This window comes from Melanotaenia boesemani, chromosome 2 (genome assembly GCF_017639745.1).
Source record: "Melanotaenia boesemani isolate fMelBoe1 chromosome 2, fMelBoe1.pri, whole genome shotgun sequence".
Lineage (NCBI taxonomy): Eukaryota > Metazoa > Chordata > Actinopteri > Atheriniformes > Melanotaeniidae > Melanotaenia > Melanotaenia boesemani.
In genome coordinates, this window is record NC_055683.1 from 24,483,593 (window position 1) to 24,500,107 (window position 16,515).

The 16,515-nt window shown below is 38.8% G+C and overlaps 1 protein-coding gene across 1 annotated transcript in view; it reads left to right on the forward strand.

The window, feature by feature from the left end:
• mosmoa (modulator of smoothened a) overlaps nucleotides 1-15,477 on the forward strand; it is a 29,691-nt gene extending 14,214 nt beyond the window's left edge. Inside the window, exons 2-3 of the mRNA XM_041972198.1 lie at nucleotides 562-774; nucleotides 11,865-15,477. Coding sequence (XP_041828132.1) covers nucleotides 562-774; nucleotides 11,865-12,049 — 398 coding nt within the window. The 3' untranslated portion in view covers nucleotides 12,050-15,477. The remainder of the gene's footprint in view (nucleotides 1-561; nucleotides 775-11,864) is intronic.
• The last annotated feature ends 1,038 nt before the right edge of the window (nucleotides 15,478-16,515 follow it).

The window sequence follows — 16,515 nt, forward strand, 5'->3', positions numbered from 1 at the left end:
ACGTCAGACAGTGGACCCTTTCATCCATCATACAGTCTAAAGGCCCATTTATACTCCCTTTACATACGTAAATGGGTATGTAAGTTTCAAACGCCACTGTCATACTGAGTTCACCTTGGCTATAGTGCTCAACGCTGTCCCCACAATTTACAGTGGTGCTATGCATCTGCAAGAAACCTGGAAACAGACCTGCGTCATTAGTGCAGAGCATAAATGGGCCTTAAAGTTGTGCTGCACTAAACCTTTTAAACCAAGGTCATACTGCAAGATTTTCAGCATTTTTCACACTACATGGGGTGTAGCTCTTGTGTTCATACTAAACTGATTTGTAGCTTACACACTACTAGATTCACCAGAAGTCTTGAAGTTCTCATGTAGATAAGACTCTGTCTACATTATACACAATACAAAGCAGCTTCAGGTGATTCCGTCTGTTTTGCTCTTCTGGTTCAGAGGAGAAAGTGTCACCCTGACTGTAAAACCTGTCTGTCATCAGGCTTTTCAGTATGAATGATGAATTAGAGCAATGTGATTGCTTCATCAGCTTTAATCTTCTTGCAGGTGCTCTTACAGTTGGTCTAGTCCGGCAGTGTCAGACCATCCACGGACGAGACCGGACTTGCATCCCACCACGGCTGCCCCCCGAGTGGGTCACCACACTTTTCTTCATCATCATGGGCATCATATCCCTCACAGTCACCTGTGGGCTGCTGGTGGCATCACACTGGCGCCGAGAAGCCACCAAATATGCCCGCTGGATCGCCTTCACAGGGAGTAAGTGAAGAACACAGTGACATCCACAATGAATGAAATATTTGTGCTCATTAGGATTATCAGCAACACATTTTCCCTGGAGCTTTTTTCTCTGTCTTAGTGTATCTGTTCTGACATTACCTCATGACAATGACCAAAGTAGTCCGTGTATGCCACACTCTATTGTTGGAGAATATAAAATAGTTTAAGGTTAAATTAGTGTAGCAAATTGGTTCCAGCCCAGTTATGCTGGTTATTTCCATGTGTGACGTCAAAACCATTGAAGGCCACATACATCATACGCATTTGTTTTTCTAAGCGTAATGTGGTGACGTGTGTGTTTGGTTGGATTTGCACATTTCTGAAAATATAAATGCACATGTATTTTTTTTTTTTTTTTTTTTTGCATGCTTGATGACTCCTCTTGCTCCCTTAAGCTGATTTATTGAGAAATGCTGCTCGTCTGTTGCCCGAGTGGGCGGCTTATGTACCACAGCATTTTCCTAGTGTTTTATCTCCCTCTTTGCCTCAAATATCACAGCTTTAATTTTTTCCCCCTTTTTTTCAGTCAAGATTTCTGTGTAGATGTACTTTAAGCATTTAGTAATTTCTCAATTTCTTCTCGTGCACATTGCCTGGGCTGATTTTATAAGGCTGCGTGGGATGATGAGGTTAGATTGGTCAGTTTGTTAAGCAAAGCGACAGCCCCGAGCAGACTCTTGCAGATGGAGCCGTAGTATGTGAAACCACAATGGCTTGTATTATTGTTCAAAAGGAGCTTGGGAGCTTTTTCACCATGCTGACACAGATGATATATATATATATATATATATATATATATATATATATATATGCAGAAGTCTCACTGACAGTTACAGGAATTGTTTGATTGCAGTGATTGCCTCAAAAGGTTGTGCAACAAAATATTAAGTTAAGGGTACCATCATTTTTGTCCAGGCCTGTTTCATGAGTTTATTTTTTTAAATAATTCTGTTGAAACATGGTTGAAAAGCAATGTCTGACTTTCATTGGTTAAATTTCATAGAATTTTTATTTATTATTACTTTTGTGAGATTCAAGTTATTTCTGTGACCATTGTGATATTTTCTTTCATTAACCGAAGGGTACCAACAATTTTGTCCATGACTGTATGTATATGTATATATATATATATATGTATATGTATATATGTATATATATATATGTATGTATATATGTATGTATGTATATGTATGTATGTATGTGTGTGTGTGTGTGTGTGTGTGTGTGTGTGTGTGTGTGTGTGTGTGTGTGTGTGTGTGTGTATGTATGTGTGTATGTAATGTACTTCTATTTGTTGTTCTGCATCATCTCTACTAAATTTTAGATCATAATGCAGAATTCAATCATCATCATCTGACCAACCATCTACACTTCATAAAACCACCAGATATTGACAAATGAAGTTAAACAGCTGATATTGATGAAGAAACTGATGAAACTGATGATCTGGCTAAAAGCACAAAGATCTCACTTGTGCCCCCCTTTTCCTTGCTAGTGCTCCTGCCTGGCCCCCCTTCAGAACTTTTCTAGACCCACCCCTGCATAGCTGAAGTGTAAATCCTTTCTACCACTTGCTGGCTACTTTGTTTGATAAGGGTCCTGCGAAAGACAATGCTTTCTGGTAAATATGTGCTGGTGTGAACCGTTAACCGCTAGATTCCTCCTTCTCACCTGAACGATAAACAAACACTACTACAGAGACAGTACTTCTGACAGAAAAGCTGATCGCCATCAGCCGTCATGATTCTCAGAACAGGAGACGGAGAGGAGGAGCAGATACAGAGAGAACCAGAGAGCCACTAGACCAGCCACGTTTATGTACAACGCAGGAAAAACAAATAAAGTGCAGGTGTGGAACCCTGTCAATGCAAAAAGTTAGTATGTTAAAACACACCATCCGCATCATCATCAATGTTTTTTTTTATTCTCAAATCCATTCACAGAATCAGCAGACTCATCTCCTCCATCTTGATTTTTGCCTCTTAGGCCCCATGCAAATGTTTAGCTTTTTAAAACATTTAATTTTATAAAAATACCTGATGAATCACTTTTTCGCAAACCTCTCAACAAACTGTCTGTGAAGCACAAATCTGTGCCACGAGCTAAATTGGAAGCCGTCGAGTCATTGTTTAATGATCATACTAAAACCAAAGAAAGGAGGTCGCCATGACAACAGAGAGCAGTTGTCACCCCTGTCTCCTTGTCCAAGCTTCAACTGGCCAAATCCGGCAAGAGGTTTATTATTAGCACAAGTTTTTTTTAAACAGTGAAAGCATCATGATGATTGTCGCTGAGGAAATAAATGAGAAGTAGATTGGAGTCAACAAGTCTAATATTACCAAAACCAGCCAAAACACTGAAAACAATCTAGTTTCATTAAATGTACCTTTTTTTTTTTTTTATATACTATGGGTCCTAGCAGTCATACCGACGCTGATTAATCATCTGTGGGACACACCTGATTTGATTCTAATCAACAGCTAACAGGTGCCTTTATTGTTGTGCCTGTCTTTGTGTTTCCTTTATTTCAGAGTTAAAGAAGTGGTGAACCCATTAGTTGACACTTCAGAGACTGATGTTCATCCTGGAATTCACCTGCAAATCTTAACAAGTTGCACTGCAAACTAACTGTTACTGAGTTTTGGCTACTGGCTAACATATCTATGCTGTCAGCTGTGTGGGTACGAGGGGCGAGAAGTTAAGTTAGAGTATGAGAGGTTGGGTTTACAAAAAGTAAAGAAGGCGAGTGAAAAATTATCTTAGCATCAGTCAAAAGCTAAGTTTGTTAGCGCATAAGAGATGCGAATGGAAAGACACAAATGGAAAATGACAGAAAAGAAAAAAGGAATCTGGTGGTAAAGAGATGCTGGTGAATCATGTTGGGCAAATAGGTGATGAAGTCTGCGAGGAGGTGGACTGGCTTTTAGATCGTCACTTGAATGGATGGCTTTGTATGATTGGCAAACACCCACCTCTGTTGCTTTTAAAGCACACCAGGCGAGTTTTCCCAAAGAATGAAGATCACCTGTAGAGGAGGCGGGAATAAATTCTGACAGTAAATGCAGACCTTTTAGCTGCTGATTGCAAATGACAAATTATTGTTAGTTTTCAAGTTGTCAAAACATTGTTTTGTCTCTCAGCCGCTGTTGATGCCCTCTGTCTTGTGTTTGCCCATGACTCACATAATCAGTCTTCATCACTAACGAAGTTGGTGAAAATCTTCCAGGTTTTTAACTGCTGTCTGAAGCCAGTGTGTTACTTAGTTTTAGAAGTATTAGAGAAATCCTTCTACTCGTACTCCACCATCATTGCTTACATCACAGATGATTATGGGTATTATTGATGTCACATGTGGAAGATGGAATGGCTCCCGTCTCTGTAGATGAATATGATATCCGTTTGGCCTTTTCGCTTTAAGTTTGAGCGTAGTGTAAGTGGTGAAGAAAAGAGAAATGAGAAGGTGGAGCAAAGTCTGTGATGTCTGTGCAACAGGTTCCTTTCAATGCTAGCAGAGGATTTGGCCATCTGTAATCAGCTGTTCAAGGTAAACAAATTGTAGAACACAAGGGGACTATTTCTTTTACTGAGGACAGTTTCAGTGCAAGTACTTGTGAAGCTGTTAAATTCAAGGCCTAGTTGTTCATTTGTGATGTAATTGTAGTTGAGTTTTGTTGTTTATAAACTGGGATTATTCTTGTTTACAAGGTTTAAATGGCTGAGAACAATGTTAGATTTAACAAACAATGACCAGCTGTGACTGGGAGGGGGAGGCTGTGGGAAATGGTCACTGTTTATAGAGAAGCCCAGCGAGCTTTCAGGTTTACTGAAGACTATATGGAACAAATCCAAAGTGATGGTTATACCTCTTTAACACCTGAGCAAGAGCTAGATTTTGTGTTTAACTTATATGTAGGACTCAGGAGGAGTTATTTGTCTATCAGTGATGCATTAAAACAAAGTGTGGTATAATATCACACTGTATGGTTAGCACTTAGCATTGAGAAAGGCATCAAATAAATCAAGAAAGATGTGGTAGCAGTACAGCCACCAGTCTTTGCTCCTGCTATTTAGAAAGCTGTAAAGACCTGTTTTACTCCCCTTATCATTTGCCTGAAAACCATGATCAGGAGTTCCACAAGGCACTGAATCCAGCTCTTTACTATTGGATAGAAACAGCTGTGGCATTATTATAGTAGTTTATGTCAAGCTTTGACATTTTAACTTATCCTCAAAACAGAAAGGATTGTGCAGGTAAAGTTATGGGGCAATGTTAGAAAACAAACATCTTACTTAGAATGATACATTCAGCTGCATCTAGATAATAAAGAGCCGTTTGCGTTTTTTAGCGATAACATTTGATTTCTCATTGCAGCAGCTGCTATCCTTAGCATAATTACATTGCTGTTATCTGTGTTATCTGTGACTCTTCAGCTCCTGAGCAGCAGAACTGGCTCACACACAATTTGATTCCATCATTTGAACGCAGATAGACTCTGCTGATTGCATTTTTCTTTTACAGCGTTTACATACATTCTAATCAGCTGCATAAAGATCAAGGCTCAGTCCCTTTGGATCTACTCAGCTTTTACTTAAGGTGTCTAAAAAACCTGACAGCCTCCAGTTGCATCTGACCTACAGGTGCCAAATCAAGTCTTAAGTACCTGAGTCCTCATTACACATGGGTTCAAGTAGATGTAGTGAAGATTATGAAGTGAATTCTGACAGGACAAAGGGCCCAGCAGGAAGAGACACACACCTACAAAGTCCTGCTTTGGAATTTTATTGCTTAACAAATGACCAGTGTTGGGCATCTTACTTTAAAAAAATAATTATAGTTACTAGTTACTTCTTGTAAAGAGTAGCACTGTTAGTAATGAAGTTACAGCATTATAAAAGTAATTAATTACTCGGAAAAGTAATGTAAAATGTTTAAATATGTTCCGTTTAAGGGAATTTCAGATTCATCTGCATGTTTTATTTTATTCATAATAAAACTGAATACTAAATCTGACTAATGAATGAAATGGAAACCTAATGGAATAAATTACTAACAGAAAAATTGTCGCCACTAATCTCAGGCTGACGGAAGTCGCGTCTCCGCCTCCTCCGCTTATAGCCGCCATGGAAAAAAAACTGATTATGATGAACATTTCTTAGAACGTTCTTGTCTTTCATCTCTGTGAGGGAAAAGTGATGTGTGTGGTTCCAGATTAAAACCCTTCCTCTGTTTAAGACCCGCCGTTGCTGCGTGTCCTGGTCGTTTGCGCCTTGGGGGGCTGCTGGACAGCAGCGGCTCCAGAAATGCACATAACAGATTTTTCTCCACCATAAAAGGAGTCCTGAATTCACGGTTTTAAGGTTGGAAAATAGCATAATCCGTCTTTAAATGTTCATATTTTATCTTATGTTATTTGTAGAATAGTTAAATAAATATATCATATTATTCTAACTGGTCATTGGTTGTGGTTTCCTTGTGTGGTCAATTCAAATGAGAACTCTATGAGTAGCGTGTGAGACTGATTTATTTAAAAATATATATAATTTTTCCTCTAGCAAGGGTGGTGCCCAGAGGCTTTATTCTGTTATTTAATGTGTTACAATTAAATCCTTGAAATACTTGATTGGATAGATTCAGACATTCACCTTCACACTTGGAGTTTCTCCGGGTAGTCTAGTAAATTTCAGGGCTGCAGTGCTTACATTAAAAGGGCATCAGCCAAGTTGGTATACATTCACTAACAGGAGGTGAGCAAGTTAACTCGGTGTCATCAGTTTAGGCTTTTAAGAGGTGCAGTGAACCATGAAAAGTGCACTTGATTCACTTTGTAGAAAAGCTTGAAGGTACAGTGCTGAGACATGTATTTCTCCCTGCCTTTTAGCTTCCCTTTCATCACGTCCGATAGCTTTTGCAGCCTCATCACTAGTATATTTATACATGGCTAAAGTAATGATAATGTTAAATATATCATGTCTTGAGCTGCTGGTTTACTAGACCATGTTCATCAATGCTCACCGATGGTCGAGTGTGTACAGCATGTAGCAACTGATTATCTCTTCAAAGACTGTTACAGAAATTCTGCATTCAGGCTTTTTTACAGTAAGTACTGGATTACCAGTTTGACAGTCAGAGGTTTTTTTTGTGAGTAGCCTAATGAAAATGGCTAATAGGACCATAATACCGTAACACTGCTGGATAAAAGCCACACTCTCAGGTGAAATATAAGAGAAGTTATTGTAAGCTTGCCATATAATTAACACTCTTAAAAAATCTTTTTTTTGCTGCGCCACTTTTAGATTAATATAGTTTAAGGTGAACATCAGCAAAATTTCTGAAAGTAGCACAATGAAAAAGTCAAGTCTAAAAATGGCTTTACTGACACTGTTTGCAGACCCAGAACAATTCTGCACACTTTTGTCCTCATGTTATGCAGAGTTTACCACAGACTACAGAGGTATTTACTTAGACCTGAAGTAGCACACACTAATAATGGAAAAAATGTCCACCTGCATTGATGTTGCCACAGAAAGAGTGGAAAGGAATGCTGCTATACAGTGGAGGAAATAATGAAAAGCTCTTTGATACATCAGTCAGGGTTATTGAGGTGTTTCTACAAGTTCTGTGCTGCCACTAATCTGTGATTCAAATGACTCAGTTTGCTTTGCTGTGTAATGTCAAGGTGTTGCACGAGTAGCCTCAGCTGGTCCCCAAGCTCCAGCTATAATGCCATCATAGGAAATAGAGGACAGGAGAGCCTTTCTAGTTGGTGACAGCTTAATTATTCAATCTGAATAGTTTGATATAACTCCACAATAATTTCATTTCTGACCTGTGCTGTGCTCTGCAGCTGTGAACACACTTTGCTGAGCAGGGCATCCCAGCATGCTCACTGTTATTACTGAGGAATGAATTAATGATTCATCCCATGTGGTCAACAAACACGGAACTAATTGATCCCACTGGGGTTGATACTAATGAGAGCACACTAATCAGTGTATTTATGCTCACTTGTGAATCCATGTTGCACAAGAAAACAGAGAACACCTCAACATATGTTGTGGTTATCCTGTTTCTCTAAAAGTTGATCATGAAATCACGTTTAGATTACATGAAGAGACGTTCAGACGGCTTAAATTCACAGAAAGCTGGTATGTTCTGGAACAAACGTCTTCTACACTGGCACACCTAAATCTGAGATGGAGCTGATTAAAGTTGAGTTGTGTTTTAGGTGATCTGAGTGGCAGGTTTTGTCAAGAAAGAGGAATGAAATAAATATTATTAGTTCTGCTGCACTTCATATATGCAGAGCCTAAAAAACCATCAGCCTCCCAGAGGAATGTAGTTATGGAAATTGCATTTCTCTAATCTCAGACTCTGTTGAAAGCAGGTTTGTCATACATGTTACAGTTTGAGTAACACAGTTTAGCGGGAATTTATTGTCACTGCAGGGAAAACATATTTGACATATTTTTTTTATAGTAATCCCTAAAATACTGCCTTAACTAGCATTTTTCGTTTATTTGGGTCAGTGTTAGCTTCTGTTTGAGCCTCCTGCACCATAACTGTCACTGGATGCACACATCTGAGGATATAAAGGTTCAGTTAGTGTATTATAAGAACAATAACAATGTTTTCTTTATTAGTCCTACTGGAAAATGCTGGTGCTGCATTTTACTTATATTTAAATCTTACTACAGTGGTTCATCTCTGCTGATGCCTGGGACTAGAACTGGGGACTTGACTGCAGATCCAAGTCCACCTTTGTAACCACTGGCTATCACTCCCCTCATGCCTCTAATTAAAACATTTAATGGTATCTGGAGGAAGCTAATGATATTAGCATACTGCACAAGAAGCTTTCTCCTTAAGTCTGTTTGCTTTTTTTTAATTTTTATTTTGGGCTGTGACTTAAATTAGAATAGAGTTTCAAATTTGATGTGCTCCCGTGTGGAGAATGTGCCATATTAATATGCCCTGGGTAGAGCTGGGCAATATATTGAGATTTTCAAATATATCGAGACTTTATCAGACACAATATAGAAGTAGGGAATATCGCTGTATTTCTGTTATGGTTATTGAAAAGTATTTTTCATTTATTTTGTTTTAGGTGAATTTAATTTATTTTAAAGTTACTTTAATGTCAGTCAGCTGTTTTAATGCACATGTTCTGCTCATCCTTAATAAAAGTGTATTTAGCACTGAAGGCTGTAAATTAGAACAGTCTCTTTGGTTACTTGACAAAACAATATATATTGAGGTATATATTGTATATCGTGATTCAGGTAAAAAATATTGAGATATTAGATTTGGTTCATATTGCCCAGGCCTAGCCCTGAGTGACATAAACAGCATGCCTATGGTTTGTAGAGAAACATTTAATTAAATTTTCCATTCAATAAGAGTGGGAAACTTAATATGACCAGATTTTGCTCAAGAATGATTTACAAAAGAACTTTACATATACAAACATGGATAAAAACTTAATTTATGTCTGAAGGTTGATTATTACCTTCCTTTTAGCACTGTAGGAAGGATTGTTTGAAGAAAGGGCAAACATTAGAGGCTCAGAGGGAATTCTCTGACAGGGCTGTGGAAACCTGTCCTCAAAAAAACCTGAAATGTTGTTGCACATTATGGTTCCCACTACAGTGCTGGAAAAATATCCAAGCATAATATTTATCAGTATTATAACAGGTGTTTGCTGCTGAGCTGCACACCTTTGGTCAATAAAGTTCTGCGGTGTTTGCGCAGCAGGTATTTCTGTTTTTGTGTGGACGGTTATTTTCTTATGCAAATTCAAGGGATTAAACCAAGTTCTCACAAGATGTTTACAGGTATAGGAAAAATCTTTTATGTCACACAAATATAGGCTGTTTTTGCATTTATAAGAAAACACGCACCACTTAATCCGTACATCCCATTCCAAACCGAATTTTTCACCGTTCTGCTTGCATTTTGATATTTTAAAGCGTCATGCATGAAAGGGTGGGAATTACTGTAGTAGATAATGGAGTTGCAGGTTAATAAATATTATGTTTACATTATTATTAAATGACTTATTTATAAGTAATTTATCCTGCAAGCATGGTCAGCTGGCTCAGTGCAAATCTAAAACCCCAGTCAGCAGTAATGGGCAACCTGATGGTGGTTCTCCGCTTCTTTGTTTACCCCAGCGTTCCTCATCAGGCTTATTCCACGTTACCATTAAAGCGGGCATTTAACACGTTATCTGTTGCTTTTTAAGAATTTAACCCAGTTATTATATAGTTTGCCAGCTGTTTTATGCAGTTGTGAGAAACTGGTTGTGTAAACTGCAAGATGTAAAGATTTTTAAAGGATTTTGATAATCTGTGTTGAAGCTTCCTTTGCATAGCCATGTTGTAGAGGCGTGGATAACCGTCATTCTACAGCTTAGTCTCTCCTCAAAGCAAATGTTATTCCTCTAATTCTTGTCTTCTAGGTTTTGTTGTTTTGTTATTTTAGTTTAGAATAGTTTTTTTAAGATTTTGCCTGGGGCGCACACAGTTGGTGCAGTCATCCAGCATGTTTACACATTTAGGCAACATTCATTTGGCGGTGGGGGGGGCCCAGTGGGCCCTCAGAGACTAAAGAGGATGACTAAATTTATTCCACATGAGCCTCAAGCATGAACAGCCCTAGAAACTTCACATTAGAGCTGTTTACACAAACAAACAAAAGAGCATTTAAATGTGGTGCTCAGGAAAAATTTGCCTTACCTCACACACTGAACTGTAACAAGGCACGAGTGGAATATTGTTTTTCTGCTGATTTAAAGACCAAACTGTGGATGCAACTTCCTCCAGAGCAGGTCTGGCATCCAGCATTTTTTACCATTAAAACCTCACTGAGCACAGCGTTGTTCTGTCATGTGGATGGTAAAAACCTGTAATGTAACGGAAAGAAATCACATTTTAGTGGTTCCTCTTTATTGTGACACAGTTGTTTTAAATTCTCAGGTCCCGTGGCGGCGTCCTGCAGTGTGGTATGGGTCTGCAGGTGTTTTTAATTGACTTCTAGATCCATCTTCCGTCATAGTAAAGCTCTAGCTGCTGCTTTCACAAACATTTGCTGTAAATTGTTATATTTTCTAACTTCTGCCTTCAGTTAATGATATAAGGACTGAACAATTAAAATATCCTTTTTGCTTCTTCTGGTGAAGTCATCTATTTGTAAAATGAGGAAAGACAAACTGCTACCTGATCTATATTGAACAGTTAAAGTTGCACAAATACCATTTATTGCCTTCTTCTCGCATCACTTAAAAAAGCCCCATAAGGCAGATTTGTGCTGTGAATACTACATTTATTTTTTGTAATTGTTTCTTCAAAGCAATTTAAATGGCACTTTGGTGTCTCAATAATGAACTCGCTAGAATTGAATTCATTATGTTCGGCTTATGTCTCCTGCTTAATAATAAGGCAACACTTAATTTTCTTTATCTTGTATGGAGAGCAAAGACTAAAACAAAGAGCTCAGACTCTTTTTCTGTTAGTAATTGTTTTTGGCTTGTTTGTGATTATTACTTAACCCTGCACATTTACATATCAGCCTTTTCATAAACTGTACCTCCCATTTACAGCATAGAAATCTGGAAGCGTTGATGAATGGCCCTACATGTTTAGTCAAAGTGACACAAACGTACCACAGTTAAGTTTGCCCATGAATAGAAGTAAGATAACCCGAATGAGACAGAAAAAAAGCGCACAAAGTGAAAGAAATCCACAGCAACAAGCATTAGACAACAAGCACAGCTGAACCTATAAGAGACCGATCACTATAAAGAGATTTGTAGTAACTGCAAAGAGAGCCAAATGTATACATCTGAAGACATAAAACACACACACACATGACACAGCTATGTTTTGAGATTACTGTATGAATATTTCAGTGCAAGTATCTTGTTCATTTTGCAGAGGTTTTGGGGGGTTATCTTACAGCTTGCTTACGGGCCTGAGGAAAAAAAGTACTGATTTAGATTATTTTAGTTTCTCAGAATCGTTCCAAAACATTTCAAGTGATTAACATTTCCTCTCTTGCTCCTTCTCTCCAGTGATCCTGTTCTGCATGGCGGCTCTCATCTTCCCAATAGGCTTCTATATCAACGAGGTGGGAGGTCAGCCATACAAGCTGCCCAACAACACGGTGGTCGGCTCCTCATATGTGCTGTTTGTCCTTTCCATCTTCTTCACCATAGTGGGACTGCTATTTGCAGGCAAGGTATGCCTTCCGGGCTGAGGAATCTTCCATGCTCGCCTCTGGACTGAAAAAAGAGGCTCTGAAAATTTTATGGGATTTACAAAAACACGATGACTGAAAATCAAAATCAACAAACTCTGGCCAGAAGCCTGAAACAGGGAAGTCTCTGCTTATGTGTCAAAGGACCGCAGCACCATGGAGAACCTAACTACTAAAAGATGAAAATGAATAAATGAACAAAACACTAAAACGGGACATGGGCACAACAGGGTGGAGGAGTGTGAGAGGGGGCGTCCGAGGCTGTCGCGCCCCCCCTGCCACAGCCGATTCGAGATACGGCCGTTTCTCTGTTGTTGTTCTGCTGGAAAGGGGTGATTAATGTGCTGCTGTCATGGCAACCGCAGCCACAATGCTGGCACACATTTCTTGAGGACCACTACATCCACTCCTCAACTTGACTCCCAGCCGCCCTCCCCGCCGCCCTCATCACACATCTGCTCCGTCACGACCGCTTCCGTTGCTATTTTTGGCTTCTCTTTGCTATTTTCAGCTTTGTGTTTTTCTGTCGTTGTACAATTTGTTCTCTTTTTTTTTTCTCCCATACCCCACCACCTTTCCACTAAAGTAGTTTGAGTGTTACTGAGGTTCACTGAACTGAACCTTTGAAGGGATCGGGGGGTTTCTGAAAACCTGGCTTGAGAGCAACGTGTATTCTCTTCTGCCAAAATCGCGCAGCCCCAGGTGTGCGGTTGTGGAGAGCAGCTGCAATCCCAGCTGTTTAGGCTCACACATGTCCTGCTGTGGATGAGAGGTAGATACAGGTGTGCTTCCTCTTTGTCTCATCCAGCTCACACTCAGGAGCAGGTAGCAGCATGGGGTGACCTCCCTGGGTAGCAGAACAGGTGATCTAGCACCATAAAGGAGAATGCCACTCAATCTTAGACCATGTATAATGTTATTTATACAAACAGCAACCGAGCATTAGTATAGGCAGCTCAGCTACACCCATCATGCTGAAACGCATACTTCCTTAGTGACTAGAAGACTGTGAATTTAAAGAATAATCACCTGAACACACACACGTCTCTTATATTTGTAGTAACACTACAGCCACATGCACAGTGACCTTTGTTCTCTGAGGCTGAGCATCACTGCAGTGTTGCTTTTTGGAGAAATTAGATAGACCCACGCATTGCTGACAGTATTGACTTTTATAAATAGATGATAAAGTTACATGTATGAAAAAAAAAACGTGAATTCTAAAAATCAGTGGTATTCTCCTTTAATTGACAGGAAAAGACAAACCAGAATGTTTTCTTCCTTTGCTTTTTTTTTCTTTTCTTTTTTTGTTGGTTGTTTTGTGCAGCAGTGAAGGCACTGGGACTGCAGGTCAGGTCCATGCATGGGGCTGTGCCTCAGGATGCTGCTCGAGACGACTGTGAATGTAACACACACACAAACACACATTCACTTTGTCAGTTAAGCTCTTTTCGATCAGTGTACTCAACATCAGATAATACGCATTCCCAGAGTTCCCATCAGAATGTGCTTTCTTTCCAGCATTTATCAGAATATTCTCACATGTGGTCATATATTGATATTTATCTAGTAGGAGGTTTTAAATATTGAGACAAACTGGTTTCTCAAGTTCTGATATTTCCAGAGCATGCAAACAGTTGATATAATGCCATGGAGGCACCAAAGTTATTATTTAAATTTTTTTTCACATGTGTTGCTGCATCGAAACTTTTTGTGCCTATTCTAAAGAGGCTGCATGTCAGAGGACGAATGTCCACATTAGCCAGTCTGGTCAGCTGGTGGACCTTACCCAGCCAACAGTGTCCAAATTTGTAAAATAGTGAAAGTAATTTAACAGAATTTTAAAAAGTTAGTGTGAGTGCTGATAAAGGTTGTCATTAAAACACCAATCCTGGTTATACTGAAGCAGAAACCTGTAATTTTTTCTCTGCCTGCTTTTTAAAACCTTTTTAAAACTCTGCCACCACATCTCACTCTGAGAATAAGCAGTTCAGACCTGATTCTCCTGACATCTTTTGGTTCTCATTTATGCGAAACAGCTTTAAATAGCTGTAAGCTACAGTTAACTAAAGCACAGCTACATATTTTTAGCCTCTATTAAGTCAAATTTGCAATATCTCTTCTCAGTGCTGGCAATGTATGTGCAGACAGTTTTGTTAGGGTTATGCTCCAGTTGATGGTAACTGGGAAGTCAGAATTTAAAATCTAAAACTAAATCAGTTAAAAAAACATTGCTGAAGTTCAGATCTCTGTAACTTGAGTAAGGCTCATCTACTGTGACTCCAGTTACCTTTTTTTTTTTTAAATGGCTGCGCACACTGTAAGTGCAGCCTTTCTTTGCTATTCTGTGGAAATTTTGTGCCTTGTTTACTTCGCTCAGTTCTTTACTGTAGTTATGTACATGACAGTGGATGACAAGCACACCAAACCAGGAGGCAGCCATACTTTTGCAGGCGCACGGAAAGGGTTCATTACCTCAGGTACATGAGCAACTTGCATTTCAGCATGCACAACTGGCATCAAGGAGAGGGAAAAAAAACTTGCACTGAGCTTGAATTGACTGAATAAAACATTATCGTATGGAGCCTCTGATGTGTCATCTTAAAGGGTTTGAAAAGCAATGCTATCTGTAGATATGGTTTCCATATTTCTAAATTCAGTTTTTTCGTGGTGGATAATGACACAGTTTTGATTTTACACCTCACATCTTTTCTTCTACCCATCAACCCTTCAGGAAGAAGAAACTTTGAGTCATTCTGAAAAATGCACTAATCAAATGTCTTCAATCTCAGAAATTAGATTCACTCATAAATATCTAGGGTCTATCTACAGGTGACATCTGCTGAATAGTTCTTTATTGAAAACCAGTTTGTGTTACTGGAATCACAGTAGATTCACAGCACATTCATCCTCTAAATATTTCTAAACATCCCATTTGTACTCAACAGTATGGCATCATGTAATTTAGTACCACTCTGGTGTTTTGGAAAGTGTGTTTGTGTGTGTTGAAACAGTCACAGTCGCTCAATTGCAAAGTCTTAGTTTTGTTTTCTTTTTCGGTCTCCTGCAGCTTACTCTCAATCTGATGATATATTCTGCTAAACTATACACTCTGCCTCAGTTGGTTTAGTATTGTGCCATGACCTGTTTTGTTTAATAATGTACAGACACAAAAAGGCAGGATTTCTGTATTAGGAAGCACTGTGCATTCAACAGTATAGGTAACAGACTTAGAAGCACCACAAATGTATAAAAAAAACTTCTTACCTCATGGTTTTTGTTTCTGCTATTATTTTCTAAGGTGGCAACGTGTGTGCCCTCTAATTTGTCTCTTGCCTTGATCGGATGTCTACACATAAAGCCTATGATCATAGGAAATTATTTATCACTGAATAAAAACTGAAAAATGGGTGTGTGTGACTCTGAAACAGTCTACTGTGTGTTTATTTAAAAGGATGTAAAGAGCAAGCAGTCATCTTATAGTTGATATTTTTGTGATGTAACCCATATTTTCCTTCTGCTTCGTTAAATATAAAATAAGTTCCATGACACAAGCTTGAGACAACTGAAGAGCAAGCCACCCTGAATGCATCAAGGAAGACTCTTACCTGGAGAGCCACATGGAGAGCCAAATTACTGCATTTTCGTGTTAATAAATAACTGATGAACAATTTTAGGATTATGCTCTACCTTGTCAACTTACATATAATTTTCCATGAAATCTGGTTTTAAAAACCATTTTCTGTGCTTTGATTAAATCAGTCACATTGACACTTTTTAAGCTCACAATCAAAGAACGCAAACAGTCATTCCTACAGTCTGAACGTAGCTGATGTTTCCAATCAAAACAGTGGAATAACAGTTTAATAGACTATGCTAAGGACATGTAGTAGTTGCATCCTTTATGTTAGTAGCCCAGGGCATCATGCAACAGCTGCATTTTGCTTTATAGGATCATCTCAAGCTAGCAACTGGATATCAACACAATCGAATGCACACCATGGCTGGTTCAGCACATAAACTCAAGAGGACATTATTGCAGGAAGTAAGGAAAAGAAAATGTGACAGAGCAAAATAGATGAGACAAGAGTCAACATTGGATTGGGTTTTACTTGTTTACAACTCAGATAAGAGACAGGAGCAAGATGGATGCAGAATTAGCCTTTGTTAGGGGGCACCAAAATGTGAAAATCTGCCAATATCTAAGCTTTAAAGCTTATTGGAATTGACTCTGCATGGGCCATGACTCAGCCATAATTATGACATGTACAGTATGTTGCTTCGTTAGATGTAAATGCAAAAATAAATATATATTTTTTTAATTCACTTACTTTAACAAGCTAGTTAACTGGATCATACAAGGTGGTAAAATCTGCCTTGTCCTTGATGCCATTGTTTGGTTTACAGACAACCAAGAAGTAAAAGCATCTAGCCAGTAGTGGCCAGGACCATTATCCATTGTTCAA